This window comes from Papaver somniferum, chromosome 10 (genome assembly GCF_003573695.1).
Source record: "Papaver somniferum cultivar HN1 chromosome 10, ASM357369v1, whole genome shotgun sequence".
Taxonomy (NCBI): Eukaryota; Viridiplantae; Streptophyta; class Magnoliopsida; order Ranunculales; family Papaveraceae; genus Papaver; species Papaver somniferum.
This window is the reverse complement of record NC_039367.1, coordinates 44,552,933-44,566,970: the sequence shown is the minus strand read 5'-3', so window position 1 is coordinate 44,566,970 and position 14,038 is coordinate 44,552,933. Positions and strand designations below refer to the sequence as shown.

Sequence of the window (14,038 nt, the reverse complement as noted above, 5' to 3'; positions counted from 1 at the left end):
AACTCACACAATATTTCGCTTAGAAATCTGTATGGACCAACTCCAATATACTTTCAAGAGAATCCACTAGACAGTCAGACTCAATCTTAATAAAAAGTACATCAAAGAGTTTTATCTCAATTTCTCGATTCAATCCCAACTCAAACAAATAGAAATCTGCGAGTCTGATTGAATACAAGAGAAATAACTTGAAACGGTACCAAAGACCAATGTTCAAGGATCAATCAATTTCAATCAACAACTAAACATTGGACTTACCAATTGATCAATACAACGCACAACCTGTGATATTTCAATTATATAACAAAATATAATGCGGAAAAGAAATAACACAGACACCAGAAGTTTTGTTAACGAGAAAATCGCAAATGCAGAAAAACCCCGGGATCTAGTCCAGCTTGAACACACAATGTATTAAGCCGCTACAAACACTATCTTACTACAAACTAACTTCGGTATGGACTGTAGTTGAACCCCAATCAATCTCACACTGATCCAAGGTACAATTGTACTCCTTACGTCTCTGATCCTAGCAGGATACTACGCACTTGATTCCCTTAACTGATCTCACCCAAAACTAAGAGTTGCTACGACCCAAAGTCGAAGAATTTAATAAACAAATATGTATCACACAGAAAAGTATACATGAATATATAAATATGTCTCCCACAGAAATACCTACGAGTTTTGTTCCGTCTTTTGATAAATCAAGGTGAACATGAAATAATTGATATACCAGACTTATATTCCCGAAGAATAACCTATAAATATCAATCACCTCACTATAATCTTAATCGACTAGCGAAACAAGATATTGTGGAATCACAAACGATGAGACGAAGTAGTGTGCCACAAAATGGTAACTCAATTTTAACCTTGCTGGTGATTCCTAAGGCCACTGCTCCTTCCTTATAATTCCATTTCAACAAACCCATTCTCATTCAAGATTCTAAAACATTCATCTGATCATTAACCATCAATATCAGTGGCAACAGGAACAATTTCCATCGCCTGAAAATGCACAACACCAACTCGTTCAACTTCCTCTCCTGATTTTTTCCTTCACTAAATTATCAATTGATATTTTGAATTCAGAAAACCCACTAATCCTAACCCAATGACGGACTCGAATCTCTAACAGAGATCAATGGCACCATTGTCTTCTTTTAATGGCAGTAAAACTTCATCTTCTCTGCCTGTCTTAGCATCAAATTGAAAGTTTCCTCGAATGGAACTTAATCCAACAAAAACCCGTCTTCTTATTTATCACAGACATTTCAAAACACCTTTAGTCTCCTCTATTCAACCACTTCAACCTTGTTTCTTCCCTGACTTCTCTGGACAAGCCGTCTTTGTAACCAGTACAAATCTTACCATTAACTCCTTATTTCAGTCGGGTTCAAAACCTGTACTAACCCTTGGCAAGTACTCACTCGAGCTATGGCAACCAGATGCAGGAAAAACTGGTGTAGCTATAAGTGACCAACATGAACTGATATAAACACTGAATTTGAATTGATTTTGTTTTAAGTACAGCAGGTGGCCTTAACGAACTGTAGCCTGTAATTCTCAGTCTTCAGATGAAATCATCTAGCTGCCTTGAGTACTAAGTGCCTGGTACTCCAATAACCTCTGTTTTGACACTTTAAAGCCGTGGTGCTTCTGTACTTCAATTCCACCGACGCCCAATGTCTCCAAGCAATGTATTGAGCTCATATTGGCCTTCTTTCTTGTCGCATGACTGCAAAGCACCTACAAAAAGAAAAACAAGCGTAATATCCAACTAATACAAGAAAAATAGCTAAGAGAATCATAAGAAAGTGATACTCAAATGATATATTTTAGGCACCTGTCATTAGATGAATGTAGCTTAGTTATAAGTATTCATGTGGCTAACTTCGGATAACTACTATTGAGCCAAAAAGGTATACATGTTTGGGTACGGTCCATCCATATATAGGTATATTTGATTTGTTTGTATCAAGCTAATACCATCTAACGGTGGAGATTGATTGTTTAATTTCTAAGCAGACTTAACTTGAATCTTAAATCAGGAGTTCATCTAACGGTGAATATCAATTGCTTGGTTACTAAGCTATCTTAGCTTTGATTGTAAGCAACCCTGATTTGAAAGGCTATATTAGGGAGAACTCCAACATCTCGAAAACCTAATCCCGACACTCTCGTGTGTCCTAGTTGCAAACTAGAGTCGATTCTCCTTTAACCTAGGTTTTCCAAAACCATTATTAGGTTAACGACTTGAAGAATTTATTTGGGATTCGTAAAGCCAGATCCAACTATTTTCTCTGTAGTTACGTATTCTGATATTACTTGTTCTATCATATTGAGTTTTATCTTCTCTAAAATTTACTCGAGATTCATCTCCGATAGGTAAGATTTAAAAAGTAATCACAACAGTTCTTCATCTAAGACACTTGTGATTCCACAATAACTTATTCTGTTAATCATGTAGGTTATTGTGAGGTGACTAATATTTCTAGGCTGCTCTTCGGGAGTATAAGACCGGATTATTAGTTGAGTTTCCTGTTCACCTTGATTTATCTAAAGACGGAAACAAAACCAGAATAGACATATCTGTGAGAGACAGATTTGTTTATAAGTCTTCGACTTTGGGTCATAGCAACTCTTAGTTGTGGGTGAGATCAGCTAAGGGAATCCAGTGCGCAGAGTCCCGCTTGGATTCAAGAGGCGTAAGGAACGCGATTGTACCTTAATCAGTGTGAGACTTGGTTAGGTCTCAACTACATTCCAGTCTGAAGTTAAATTGTAGTAGGCTAGAGTCTGTAGCGGCTTAATACAGTGTGGTGTTCAAATCTGGACTAGGTCCCGGGGGTTTTCCTGCATTTGCAGTTTCCTCGTTAACAAAATTTCTGGTGTCTGTGTTATTTATTTTCCGCATTATATTTTCTATATAATTGAAATATCACAGGTTGTGCATAGTTCAATCACAGTTGATAAATTCGACCTTGTTTGTTGGATAAAATTTGATTGACTCTCGGACATTGGTCTTTGGTACCATCCGAGTTACTCTCGTACCAATCAGTCCCACGGATTTCTATCTAGTTGATATACTGATTGTATTGGGAAAGAGATAAAGCTCTTTGATATATTGATTGAGTCTCACTTTTAAGTTGGTGCTCTCAGAATTATATTGGAGTTTAGTCCATACAGATTGCCGAAAGAAATATTGGGTGTAGTTGTTATACCCCCGCTTTTTCAAGTATCCACATTTTACTACCACTGGTCCTAGCAGGAAAACTTCAAGAAATCAAGAAAGAATAAGAAACCTGAAGAACAACAAAAGGAAATAATGAATAAGGAATCAGAAGTTAATAAGAACCGTAAGAAGTTTTCGTTTAAATCTCATTTTTGTAAAAAGCCATGGTACATGACGAATGACTGTTTTAAGTATAAGAATTGGTCGGAAAAATCAACAAAGTGTTGATTTTCATATGATGTGCTTTGAAATTAATCTTGTTAACACTCCTTTGAATACTTGATGGTCATACACCGCAACAACCATTCATGTTGCTAATTCCATGCAGGCATTCAGGAGCCATAAAAATATAAGTAAGGAAAAACGGTGACTAGAAATGCCAAATGCTCAAGGAGTGGAAGTTTAAGTTATTGGAAATGTGCGACTGCCTCTGGGTTCCAGAATTTTTTTGGATCTTTTTGATAATTTTATGTACCTGCTATAAGAAGATGTTTGATATCAATTGGTAGACTCGACTCTAAGGGTTTTTCTTTTTCTTTTTATCGGTGGTGGTTGTTTTAGTATGTTTTATAACTCTTAAATGGTAGGTTATGGGAAAAATATTGATAATTTATACATGTTAAATGTTGATCTTAAATATGTGAATTCAATGTCTTGTATGAATGTTGATACTTCTAAGGGTATCAAAAGAATCTTAAACTCAGAATATTTTTATATGTTTTCGCATCAACGCTTAGGGAAAATATCTAAAGATCGAATGGATTATAAGGGAAAATATGCTAGCCCAGTTAGATTTTTCAGATTTTAGTACTTATAATGCTTGAATTGAAGGGAAGTTTGTTAAATCAAGAAAGAAAACAGTTATTTGAAGTCAATTCTTGAGATTGTGCGTACAGACATATGTGATCCTCTTACGATTGCTTCTAAATATGGACAACGATATTTTATCACATTTGTAGATGATTATTCTCGTTATGCGTTAGCGAGAGATCATAGGCACAAGTTTTCCAAACTTACAAGAAAGAAGTTGAAAACCAACTTGAGAAGAAAATCAAAGCACTGAGATCTGATATGGGAGGATACTATTATGAGATGATCCCTTGGTGAATCTTATGGAAATCTACTTGCTTTTCTGCAAGAACATGGTATTGTACCTCAGTTTACTACTCTCGGATCTCCGGAACAAACAGGGTTGCTGAAAGACGTAAGAAAACTTACAAAGACATGATACATACTATGTTGAGTAACTGTATATTATCTGAATTATTTTGGGGAGAAGCTATAAGGACAGTAGTGTGAATGCTGAATCGCATACCAAGTAAAGCAGTTTCCAAGACTTCTTAAGGACTGTGGACAGATTGAAAACCTATTCTAAATCATCTTCATATTTAGGGTTGTGCAGCGGAAGTTAGGATATTCAATCCTTCAGAAAAATCTTGTGATTATCGCATTACAAACTGTTTCTTTGTTGGTTGCCCAAACAAATCAAAAGGGATACAAATTTTATTGTGCATCTAAACGTTTCGAAATTGTTGAAAGTAATAATGTTAAGTTCTAGAGGATGATCAAATCGATGGGATCGCGACAAACAGTATTTGAATAGGAGAATGCTGCAGATCTGATTAGAACTGAATTCGAAAGGAATAAATATTGATGTTCCATAATCATCTAAAGCCACTGAAAAGGGTAAAATGGTTCTCTGCAAATCTACTAGACCAAGAAAAACCGTTATCAAACCTAAATTTAGTACCTTCATGATAGATCATATGAAATATTGATGATTTGGAAGAACTATTGACACATACACAAGCAATGAATGGAAATGACTCTCATTTTTGGGTCCCTGCATAGAAAATAATGATACTTGAGACTAAGTCATGTTTTGATATAATACATTAGATGTATTCCAAACTGCAGTATGCTCGTTTCCTTTTATAGGGAACGAAAGAAATCTAATCCTAAGAAAACTCTATTAACCTAACTTGGAAAATAAGCAAGTCTAAAAATAAAAACTGCCTATTATAAAATAATTAATTACTAAAAATAATAATAATAGAATAAATCTGAAATATAATAAATGTCTTATATTATGTAATTCAAATGAGTGAAATAACAAATATTTATAGGGAATTCAAAGAGAGTCGTTCGAGCTAGTAGTTGAGTGACAATTCTGGTTACGCGGCTCAACATTCGTCGCCCAACGACACAAATACATTCGCCGCGCAACAAAATTTTAGGCGTGAACAGAACATTAGATGCGCGATAATCTGGGGCCTCAATGTACAAACCCTCAAATTTGAGGATTTAGCCATCCGATTTGGCTATTTGTTGAGTCCAATTGACAAGTACGGAATCTATCAATCCCATTGGTAATAGAGGAATCTATCAACATTGCTAATAGCGGATACCTGTTTAGTGAGAAGGTTACCAAATACCATATAAGATAAACTAAAAATAGTACCATGGGGCTGCACAACAACCCGAGCTATAAAAAACCGAGCCGAACAAAACCCGATAAACCTTACAACACTGAACGGTATAAACACTACACAACCGACCAAGTTTCGGTTCCTATCTAGATGGAGCATGTTCCGACCGAATAAATGAATATCGAACCGATTAAAAATCTCTAGCCATTGACCTAGAATCGATGTGAGCCACTGATCATGGCAATATAAACTCATCCTCTTTACCTAGCCCTAATTATTTCCATTTTACACTTTTCACAGCGGCGGCAATACCATTTTCCTTCATCTTCTTATCTACCATCACTACGTGCAGCCCCTTCCCAAATCCTAATCGATATGAGTGTTTGGACCTCCATTTTCTAGTGTGACTATTTCGATCTAAAAATCTACACGGCGTAGTAGTAGTTGTAGCTGCAATAGATAAAGAAAGTAAACAACGAGGGCTAACAACTGCTCCAATCAATAAGAGTCTTATATTTATCTTTGATCAAAGTTATTTGTATACACGTGTCGAATCTTTTTCTCTATGGATTTCTAGCTCATGAATATACTTACAAGTGATGATGATCTAGATTCTGGCGTCATTGATGTATATTGAGTTTTGAGATCCAATATTGCAATAATAAACATTTTTCTTTTGATTCTTTCTTTATTTCTGTCATCTAAATTAATTCCAAAGATTGAATAATCTTGTGTTTGAGTTTGGTCTGAATTTTTGCTCATATGATCCTGTGAATTGGATTGTCGGAAACCCAACCACCGACCGAACCGCCCCGATAAATTTTCGGGTGTTCTAAAAACCGACCCGAACAAAATCCCAGTAATGCCTTAGCTCCCAAACCCATATCTTTATCAGTTTTAAAATTGTACATGTCTTCAAAAAGCGAGAATTCCTCTCCTTCCTTCCATAAGGTCAAACCGTCCAAAGTACACAGCAGGAATCATATCGCAAACCACTTCACAACGACTTCATAAATTATTGCTAGACCAAGTTTTAGCCGAGGCATTATAAAAAGTGATCATTAGGTTTGTAAACCCCAGCAGACGTTGATATCATGGCTGCTAATGGGATGTACCAGTTTATTGGGAGGTACCAAAATTCATATAAGATAAACTGGAAAGTCCTCTGTCTTATATAGGTTTTGGCACCCTCTCCAATAATTTGACACCTCCATTAGAGATTTGGTTGCTATTGTACCCACTGACCTCAAAATGATTCATGATCAAGTTTAAAGTTTTCCTCACTTAATATATGTACCCCAAATGGATAAGAAAAGGTAAATATAATGAAATTATGAAAGATCTAAAAGTCTGGCTAAATATAATACTCCCTCCGTCCTAGTTTACTTGTCAAAATTAATTTTTGTGCACATATTAAGAAATGTAGAGAGAGTATATTTTTTTTCCAAATTTACCCAAGCTAGTATTTAAGATACATAGTTTTTACATATCTAGTTTTTTGGTCTTTACTTGAAGAATTCAAAACAAAGGATATATATAGAGAGGATAATTTAAGATTGTTTATAGGAAATAGAATTACACAATTCTCAATACTAAAACCTGATTCCAACATAGGGGTAAATTAGGATAAAAAGCGGAAAAATATGAAACTTGACAAATAATTTAGGACAAAAAAATTCCCAATTTTGATAAATAAACTAGAACGGAGGGAGTAATAAGTGGTTACTTACTCAAGATCATTTTCGCATCTGGAAAAATATAATAATAAGTGGCTACTTACTCAAGATCATTTTATTCGCATTTACAATTAGAAAAGCCAATAAACAACCAAAAGGCTTGGAAAGAAAGAAAATGAGACCAGAACATAAAGAGTGCCTTTTAATAAATTTGATCCCCAGGTGCATGCTGGTATTGCGGCTCATAGAATATCCCATATCCTTATATGGTATATGGACTTTGACTAAAAAATGGGGAATTCTATGTTAAATCTTTATACACGAAACTACAAAACCTTTTAATTTTGTATCTGCAGAAACTTAGAAGTTCTGGAAATCATAATGAAATATGGATACTTTTCAAAGAATCAAATTGTTTATCTGGAAGCATTCAAGATGTATTACCTACAAGGCAAAATCTATGATCAATCCTTAACATACAATTAGATGTATTTTTTTATCTGCATGCCATAGAAACAACTCATCATCTTTTTTTCGATTGTGCATTTGCTAAAGAAATTTGGAGTCTGGCCCCGATGGCCTCCCAGGGAGTAATTTATAACTCTACTAGTGATAATTCTTTTTGAACTAATTACTGTGAATTGAGGGAAGGAAAAGAGGATTATATTTCAACGGCTTTCGCATCTAGAATGAACGAAAGGAGTACTGTGTAACGCCCCCTAAGCTAGCAGCTGACTAATCCAAGAGATTAACTAAAAAAAGAGGCACTAGCTAAGAATCGAAATCATTTACTTAAACATTCAATTAAGAAATCTGCTATAAAACTTAACCAAAACTAGCCCCTCTCTGAAACAGATATACAAGAATTCCTCTCAGATGATACATATATAATAGTTTTGGTTTACAAATACAATATGCAACATAATAAATATATCCGAAGTTAACCAACTAACGGACTCAAATCCTCGAAGCTTTCGCTGCGCAATTCTGATCTGTCTCTGAAACTGAAAGTGGGAATGAGTGAGCACATCATCCCTAAAAGGGGTACCCAGCGGGAATAACATTTAACTTTCAAGTAATCATGACAAGAGTTGGAAAACAATAATGTTTTCCCAAACAATAAATAGTGACCAAGTCACTAAAATAAACAATATGTATATGGACAAAATCCTTCTTCAAACAATGTATAATATTCGTGCTAACCACACTCAATAGCTATTGATAACAACACCAAAACCATGATGACCCGTAATAAGCATAGAAGCTGAATTCATGTAGATATAATTGTGAAGGAGCGTATCATATATACCACTAGTGGAAATTCTCATTTCCCATAACAATTCATAATGACAAACAAAACATTACAAGTCCTTTCCAAATCGTCGAAAGATTCACATAATCAGCATAATTATCATAATGCAACTTAAACAAAGCATGAAATGCACGTACAGACAATGCATGGGTTTGTTAAGCATAAACTTTTGTAAAAGAAACAATAATGGTTACAAAAGAGTCAAATTTATTCCCACCTATTTTGATGACAAGCCACGTCTACCTCGAGATCCACGATCCACCGGTTCATCCTTTGAATCGATCGTTGTTAATATTGACTAACTGTTAGTCATACAAGAAGTCTAAGAATCTAGCCAAAAGTCTCATACAAGAATCATACAAGTCTATCTAATGGTTCTAAGCCCATTTATGACCTTACACCTTTTCATTTTCTGTCTTTAGCATAGCTAATGTTTACCAATTCAGTTGGGCTGGTTCTATAATCCATTGTCTAAGTCTTATGAACATCTACAACTTTGTAGAAGGAAACAAATGCTGATTCAGACCATAAAGGTCCATTAAATCAAATAGGAATACTAAATCTAAGCCCATGTAAACTAAACAGGCCCATTACACAAGGCCTGGTCCATTAGGGTCAACTAACGGTCACTAGCGGTCAAATTAATAGTCACTGGTCAACTAACAGTCAACGTAAGTCAGAAATAAGGGTCAAGTCAAGTCCAGGGTTAAGTCTAGTCAACAATCTGGTCACACGAGTCAACTCAGTTTAACAGGGTCAACCCGACTCAGTCAGATTAACTGAGTCAGCTAAATAAAACTGAATCAGACTGAATAAGTTCAGACAGACAAACCAAAGGTTCTTACCCAACTACAATTCTAACATCAGTTCAATTTCAATCTATTTCGTTACATTAAAACATTCATTTCAATTTATAAACTCTGAATTGATTTACAAAAGCAATACAGGTTACCTGCAATCGCAGTAGCTACAAGCTTTCCTTTAGAGATTCAACTCAACACATGGATCTAATCCTCTTTTATAACTTCAGTCCCAACATCTCATTCAACTAGAATATATCTTCTCAAACGCCAGCTGCAGTTCAACACTACTTTACACCACACCAGCTAACTAAGTTGTAGCATTCTTACTTCACTAATAACATTTAATGCTAAATCCAGATATTACAATCAAACCTGCAACATCATTTCATTATGAAACCACATATAACAATCCACTTCAGGTCCATTTCAACACCATTATCAACATATATACTCTCAATAAACCTTCTCCAAGAGCCATACTTACTATTTGTTCGGTTCAAGTTTTTCAAACCTCAGGAATTGGATTACAGGGTAATCCAATTCCTAGAATTGGATTCCAAGAAAAGGATTACATGGTAAAACAAAATCTGTTTGGTTGGGATAATTGGATTCCATTGTAATTCAAATCTATTATTTACTTAAATATCCTTGAAACTTCTAATAAAGCTAAAACTCAAAAATTTAAGAATTCAAAATTTCAAAACAAATTTGAACCATGGATGACTATTGTTCCACTTGTGTATGAAGAGTTAAATTTCAAAACAAATTTCAAAATAAATTTGAACCTAGATTTGTCATCAAGAGGTCTTGCCATCTTCTGAAGCTTCTTTTTTTCACTACTACTTGAGTATTCTATTCTTCACATAGTGAGCCCTCTTCCCTTCTTCCATCCCGAAAAACATTTTGGTCTTCGTAGATGAATCAAGTATAATCGAAGCAGCATCTATCACATCATCATCAGTAAGACCATCAATCTTCTGTAGCTCCTCAAACAACTGTTTGTTGGTGTCTGATTCTTGGGCCAATGTACTACGAATTGCTTCAAAATGTGAAAGAGCGCCTGATACAAACTTGCTGAAAGAATTAGCCATCAGATTAAGACCATTCGAATCACCACTTGATTCACCAGATACAACATCTAAAGAAGATGATCTAACCCTCTTCCTCCTCCTACCTTTATCATTACTGTTATTGGCTTCGTCCACTGATCCAGATTGGTTACTTTGTTCTTGTTCAGTTTCCTGTTTTGTTTCGTTCTCCCTTTCTTGCTCATCTTCTTTATCTATCTCTTCCAACTCTTCAGCTAAAGAAGCAGCTCCTTTACCATTTGCTCTATCTTCAGCAAATATTTCAACCAATGCGTCCAAATGAGGAAAAAATTTCCCATACACTCCCTTTATACTTGGATGAGACTGCAAAATCCACAAATTGGGTATCAGTGCAGTTAAAATAAACAGTGCACTGAGAATCAGTGCAGTAACAGTGCAGTTAAAATAAACAGTGCACTGAGTATCAGTGCAATAACAGTGCAGTAATCTGAGAGTTGCAGACCTAGAACTAAAGATATTAGACCAATGCCTGCGACTTAATTCCATTTAGAAAGGTCAGAACACAATTAATAACACTTTATTCTAGTCTTGTCTATTTCAACACCCAAGTTTTAAATCATGTCATTCAATCCAGGATTTCTATGATTACCCATTTGATTAGGAACAACACCAGTGGGAGAATTACAGCTTAAATCAAGAGGCGGAAGAGACTCTAAGCTAACAATAATTGTATGAATTAGGAACTGTTCCATTTGACTACCAGCCAATAATACACAAGCAAAACACTATTTTAAGTAAAGCTGAAGAATGCAGAACAATCACAAGAAATCAGATTAGGTCACAAGTGAATGGAGCTGAAACCAGATAAAAGGATTACCCATTTCAGATCCGATTGAGTCACAAAAGAAAACTTGAGTTGAAACTGGGAACCAAATTTATGACTGATTCGAGATTCAAGGTTCCTTAGATCATCTCCCCAGTATTGAATTTATGACTGATTCGAGGTTCAAGGTTTCTTAGCTGGAGTGTTATTCCAGGTTTCACAAGGAGCCTCAATAGTAAATACACAAGTTAAAGAACAGTTATAACACTTCAATTTATAATTGTTCTCAAGATCATGAAATGATATTATTGGTGCCTGCTATAATGACACAAAACGATCCATTATGAAGTGTTTCAAAACTCACACCCTTGTTAAAATTGTTCGCGTATCAAGAGGATAAGTAGCACTCAACAAAATATACCTGATCTAAGAGGCCGAAAAGTCTACTAAAACAATTAAATGAACTTAAACAGCATACCTTTTCCGATTACATGCTAATACAGGAAACAGGTTCTTGAAGTTGAACCGAAATCAGGAAAGCGCATATTCCATACCCAGTTCAGTACAAATGGAAGTTATAAAAAATGTAAGCTAATACAGGAAAATGATGAAATCATTTTAACTAACTATGCGCCTACGTCTAAGTGCAGTCCATCTTTCCCACATTTGATCAGCTAACTCCTTTCTCTGAACATCCCAATAATTCGAGGAATCGACATGTTCGATCATTCGACTTTCTTGAGGAGAAACCAAATTAATTGGTCCATCTTCATATTCATCTTCCGGTAAAAATTCATCCATAGGCATTTCTCTCCTAATAAGGTTATGTATCAAACAACAGGCCATGATAAAACGGCAATGTATGTTCACAGGATACCATGAGGGACCCCTAAGTATTGCCCATCTCATTTTCAACAATCCAAAAACTCTTTCAATCACATTCCTAGCCCTACAATGTTTCATATTGAACAATTCTTCAGCTGTCCTGGGTTCTAGACGATCTCGCCCCCATTCCTTCAAATGATAACGTTGACCTCTAAAGGGAGCAAGAAATCCTCCACTATTTGGATAACCGGCATCAACAAGGTAATAGTAACCTAAACAAGTAAGCATGTAAACAACCATCACTATCTTAATAAAAAACATGAAAAACACTTGCTAATCCGCAGATTCAAGTTATAATACTCTAACAAACTTACCATGTGGAACTTTTAAGCCATTTTTTTTTGTAAATGGCTTCCCTAAGAACACGAGAATCAGCAGCTGATCCTTCCCATCCAGGATATACATATATAACCTCCAAGTCTTGAGAACATACACCTAAGACATTGGTAGCAATTGCGCTTTTCCTTGTACGATACCTAGGCTTGTCTGCTGTTGCAACGTGGACACTAATATGTGTTCCATCTAATGCCCCTAGGCAGTTCTAAAGGTAAACAAGGTGATGTTAATAGTTCATTAGTGATATTCATGACATATAAGATTAAAAAGGTTATAATATTTCATTTGAGACAATCCCATACCTTAAAGCAGTTCCATCTCTGGTCAACAGAACTTGTAGAGACTGCTACCGGTTCTTTTAACAACTCTCCTTGAAGCCTAATAACTCCTTTCAACACCGTGTTCACATGTCTACTAATCGTATCTCCTGATCGCTTGAATTGAAAACCCACAACTCTATTCTTATGGTGATGCGCAATTACATATAAAAATATCGCCACCATTTCTTCGACATCACAATTCCTATTATCTTCTAGTCCACTAACAGTGCGCAACTTATGACAAAGAATTCTAAAAGTGCGTCTATCGAGACGAAGTTGGGATTTACATTTGGTGTCACTTTTGTATACCAAATCTTCCATCACCCACAATCGTACCATAGTTAATTCAAAACGATCATTAGCTCTTAACACACAGCTTTGATGACGTAAGACATATGAATAGAAATAAATGTAAAATAAAGTTACATCATCCATCGTTGTTCGGATATTGTCTGTCATCATTTCAAGTTTTCTTTTTTTTGTCAAGACTAGAGGTGCCATACTGGAAGTGGGTCTGAATTTGAAAAGGATAAGAACAAAATGGTCAACCATACATGACTATACATACACGGATGATAAAACAGTAAACAATCATACAGCCACAGGGTGTCTCAAGTCAAATATCATTTGAAGGACATGTTATCAAACTTATGTTAACAATCATACAGTCACAGGGTTTCAACAGACCATTATCTAAGGCTCTGAAACACCACAGAATTAAGAAAAATAAAAGCATTACAGGCCAAATCATTATGAAAACATGTACTCATAATCTAACACAAATTTAGATTCAATAACTATAAATAATGGATCATATCAAGAAATTCAACCATTTTTATTTAGCTTCACAGATAACTCTCAGAAGCGCGGGTATTTTGTAATCATAGCCAACTTTACGATCAAAGACTAAACATAAACATGTACTCATAATCTAACACAATTTTAGATTCAATAGTTAAAAGTGCAGCCAGAACTTTTAAAGGCAAAAACCAACGAAAAACTAAAGTTGTAATTAGATCAGTAAGTAAAAAAAAACATAACACAATCAAGAGACAGTTAAAAGATGATTTCATGGATTATATCATAAACCCAACATACACATGCATAAGCTAATTTTATCATAAAACTAAAAAATTACCGAAATCAATTTAAATGAAATTGGTGAAC

General features: G+C 35.2%; 2 protein-coding genes and 1 non-coding gene across 3 annotated transcripts; all 3 read right to left on the bottom strand.

Annotated features, from left to right (window-relative positions):
- Positions 1-11,948: 11,948 nt before the first annotated feature.
- LOC113315578 (protein ALP1-like) lies at positions 11,949-12,455 on the bottom strand. The gene has a single exon (XM_026563841.1). The coding sequence runs from the start codon at positions 12,453-12,455 to the stop codon at positions 11,949-11,951; it is 507 nt and encodes a 168-aa protein (XP_026419626.1).
- A 70-nt stretch (positions 12,456-12,525) lies between these two features.
- On the bottom strand, positions 12,526-13,210 carry LOC113315577. The gene is made up of 2 exons (XM_026563840.1): positions 12,854-13,210; positions 12,526-12,756 (listed from the first exon to the last, which is right to left on the bottom strand). The coding sequence occupies exons 1-2, from the start codon at positions 13,208-13,210 to the stop codon at positions 12,526-12,528; spliced, it is 588 nt and encodes a 195-aa protein (XP_026419625.1).
- A 468-nt stretch (positions 13,211-13,678) lies between these two features.
- Positions 13,679-13,761, bottom strand: LOC113319888. The gene has a single exon (XR_003345864.1). It is a non-coding gene; the product is annotated as a small nucleolar RNA U36a (small nucleolar RNA).
- Between the last annotated feature and the right edge of the window lie 277 nt (positions 13,762-14,038).

Bases quoted from the DNA above. Each gene is read 5' to 3' on its own strand.
- LOC113315578 (XM_026563841.1), bottom strand. From the start codon at position 12,455: ATGGTTGTTTACATGCTTACTTGTTTAGGTTACTATTACCTTGTTGAT.
- LOC113315577 (XM_026563840.1), bottom strand. From the start codon at position 13,210: ATGGTACGATTGTGGGTGATGGAAGATTTGGTATACAAAAGTGACACC. The intron at 12,757-12,853 runs GTATGGGATTGT...GTTTACCTTTAG, and splicing joins AGAGATGGAACTGCTTTAAG to AACTGCCTAGGGGCATTAGA.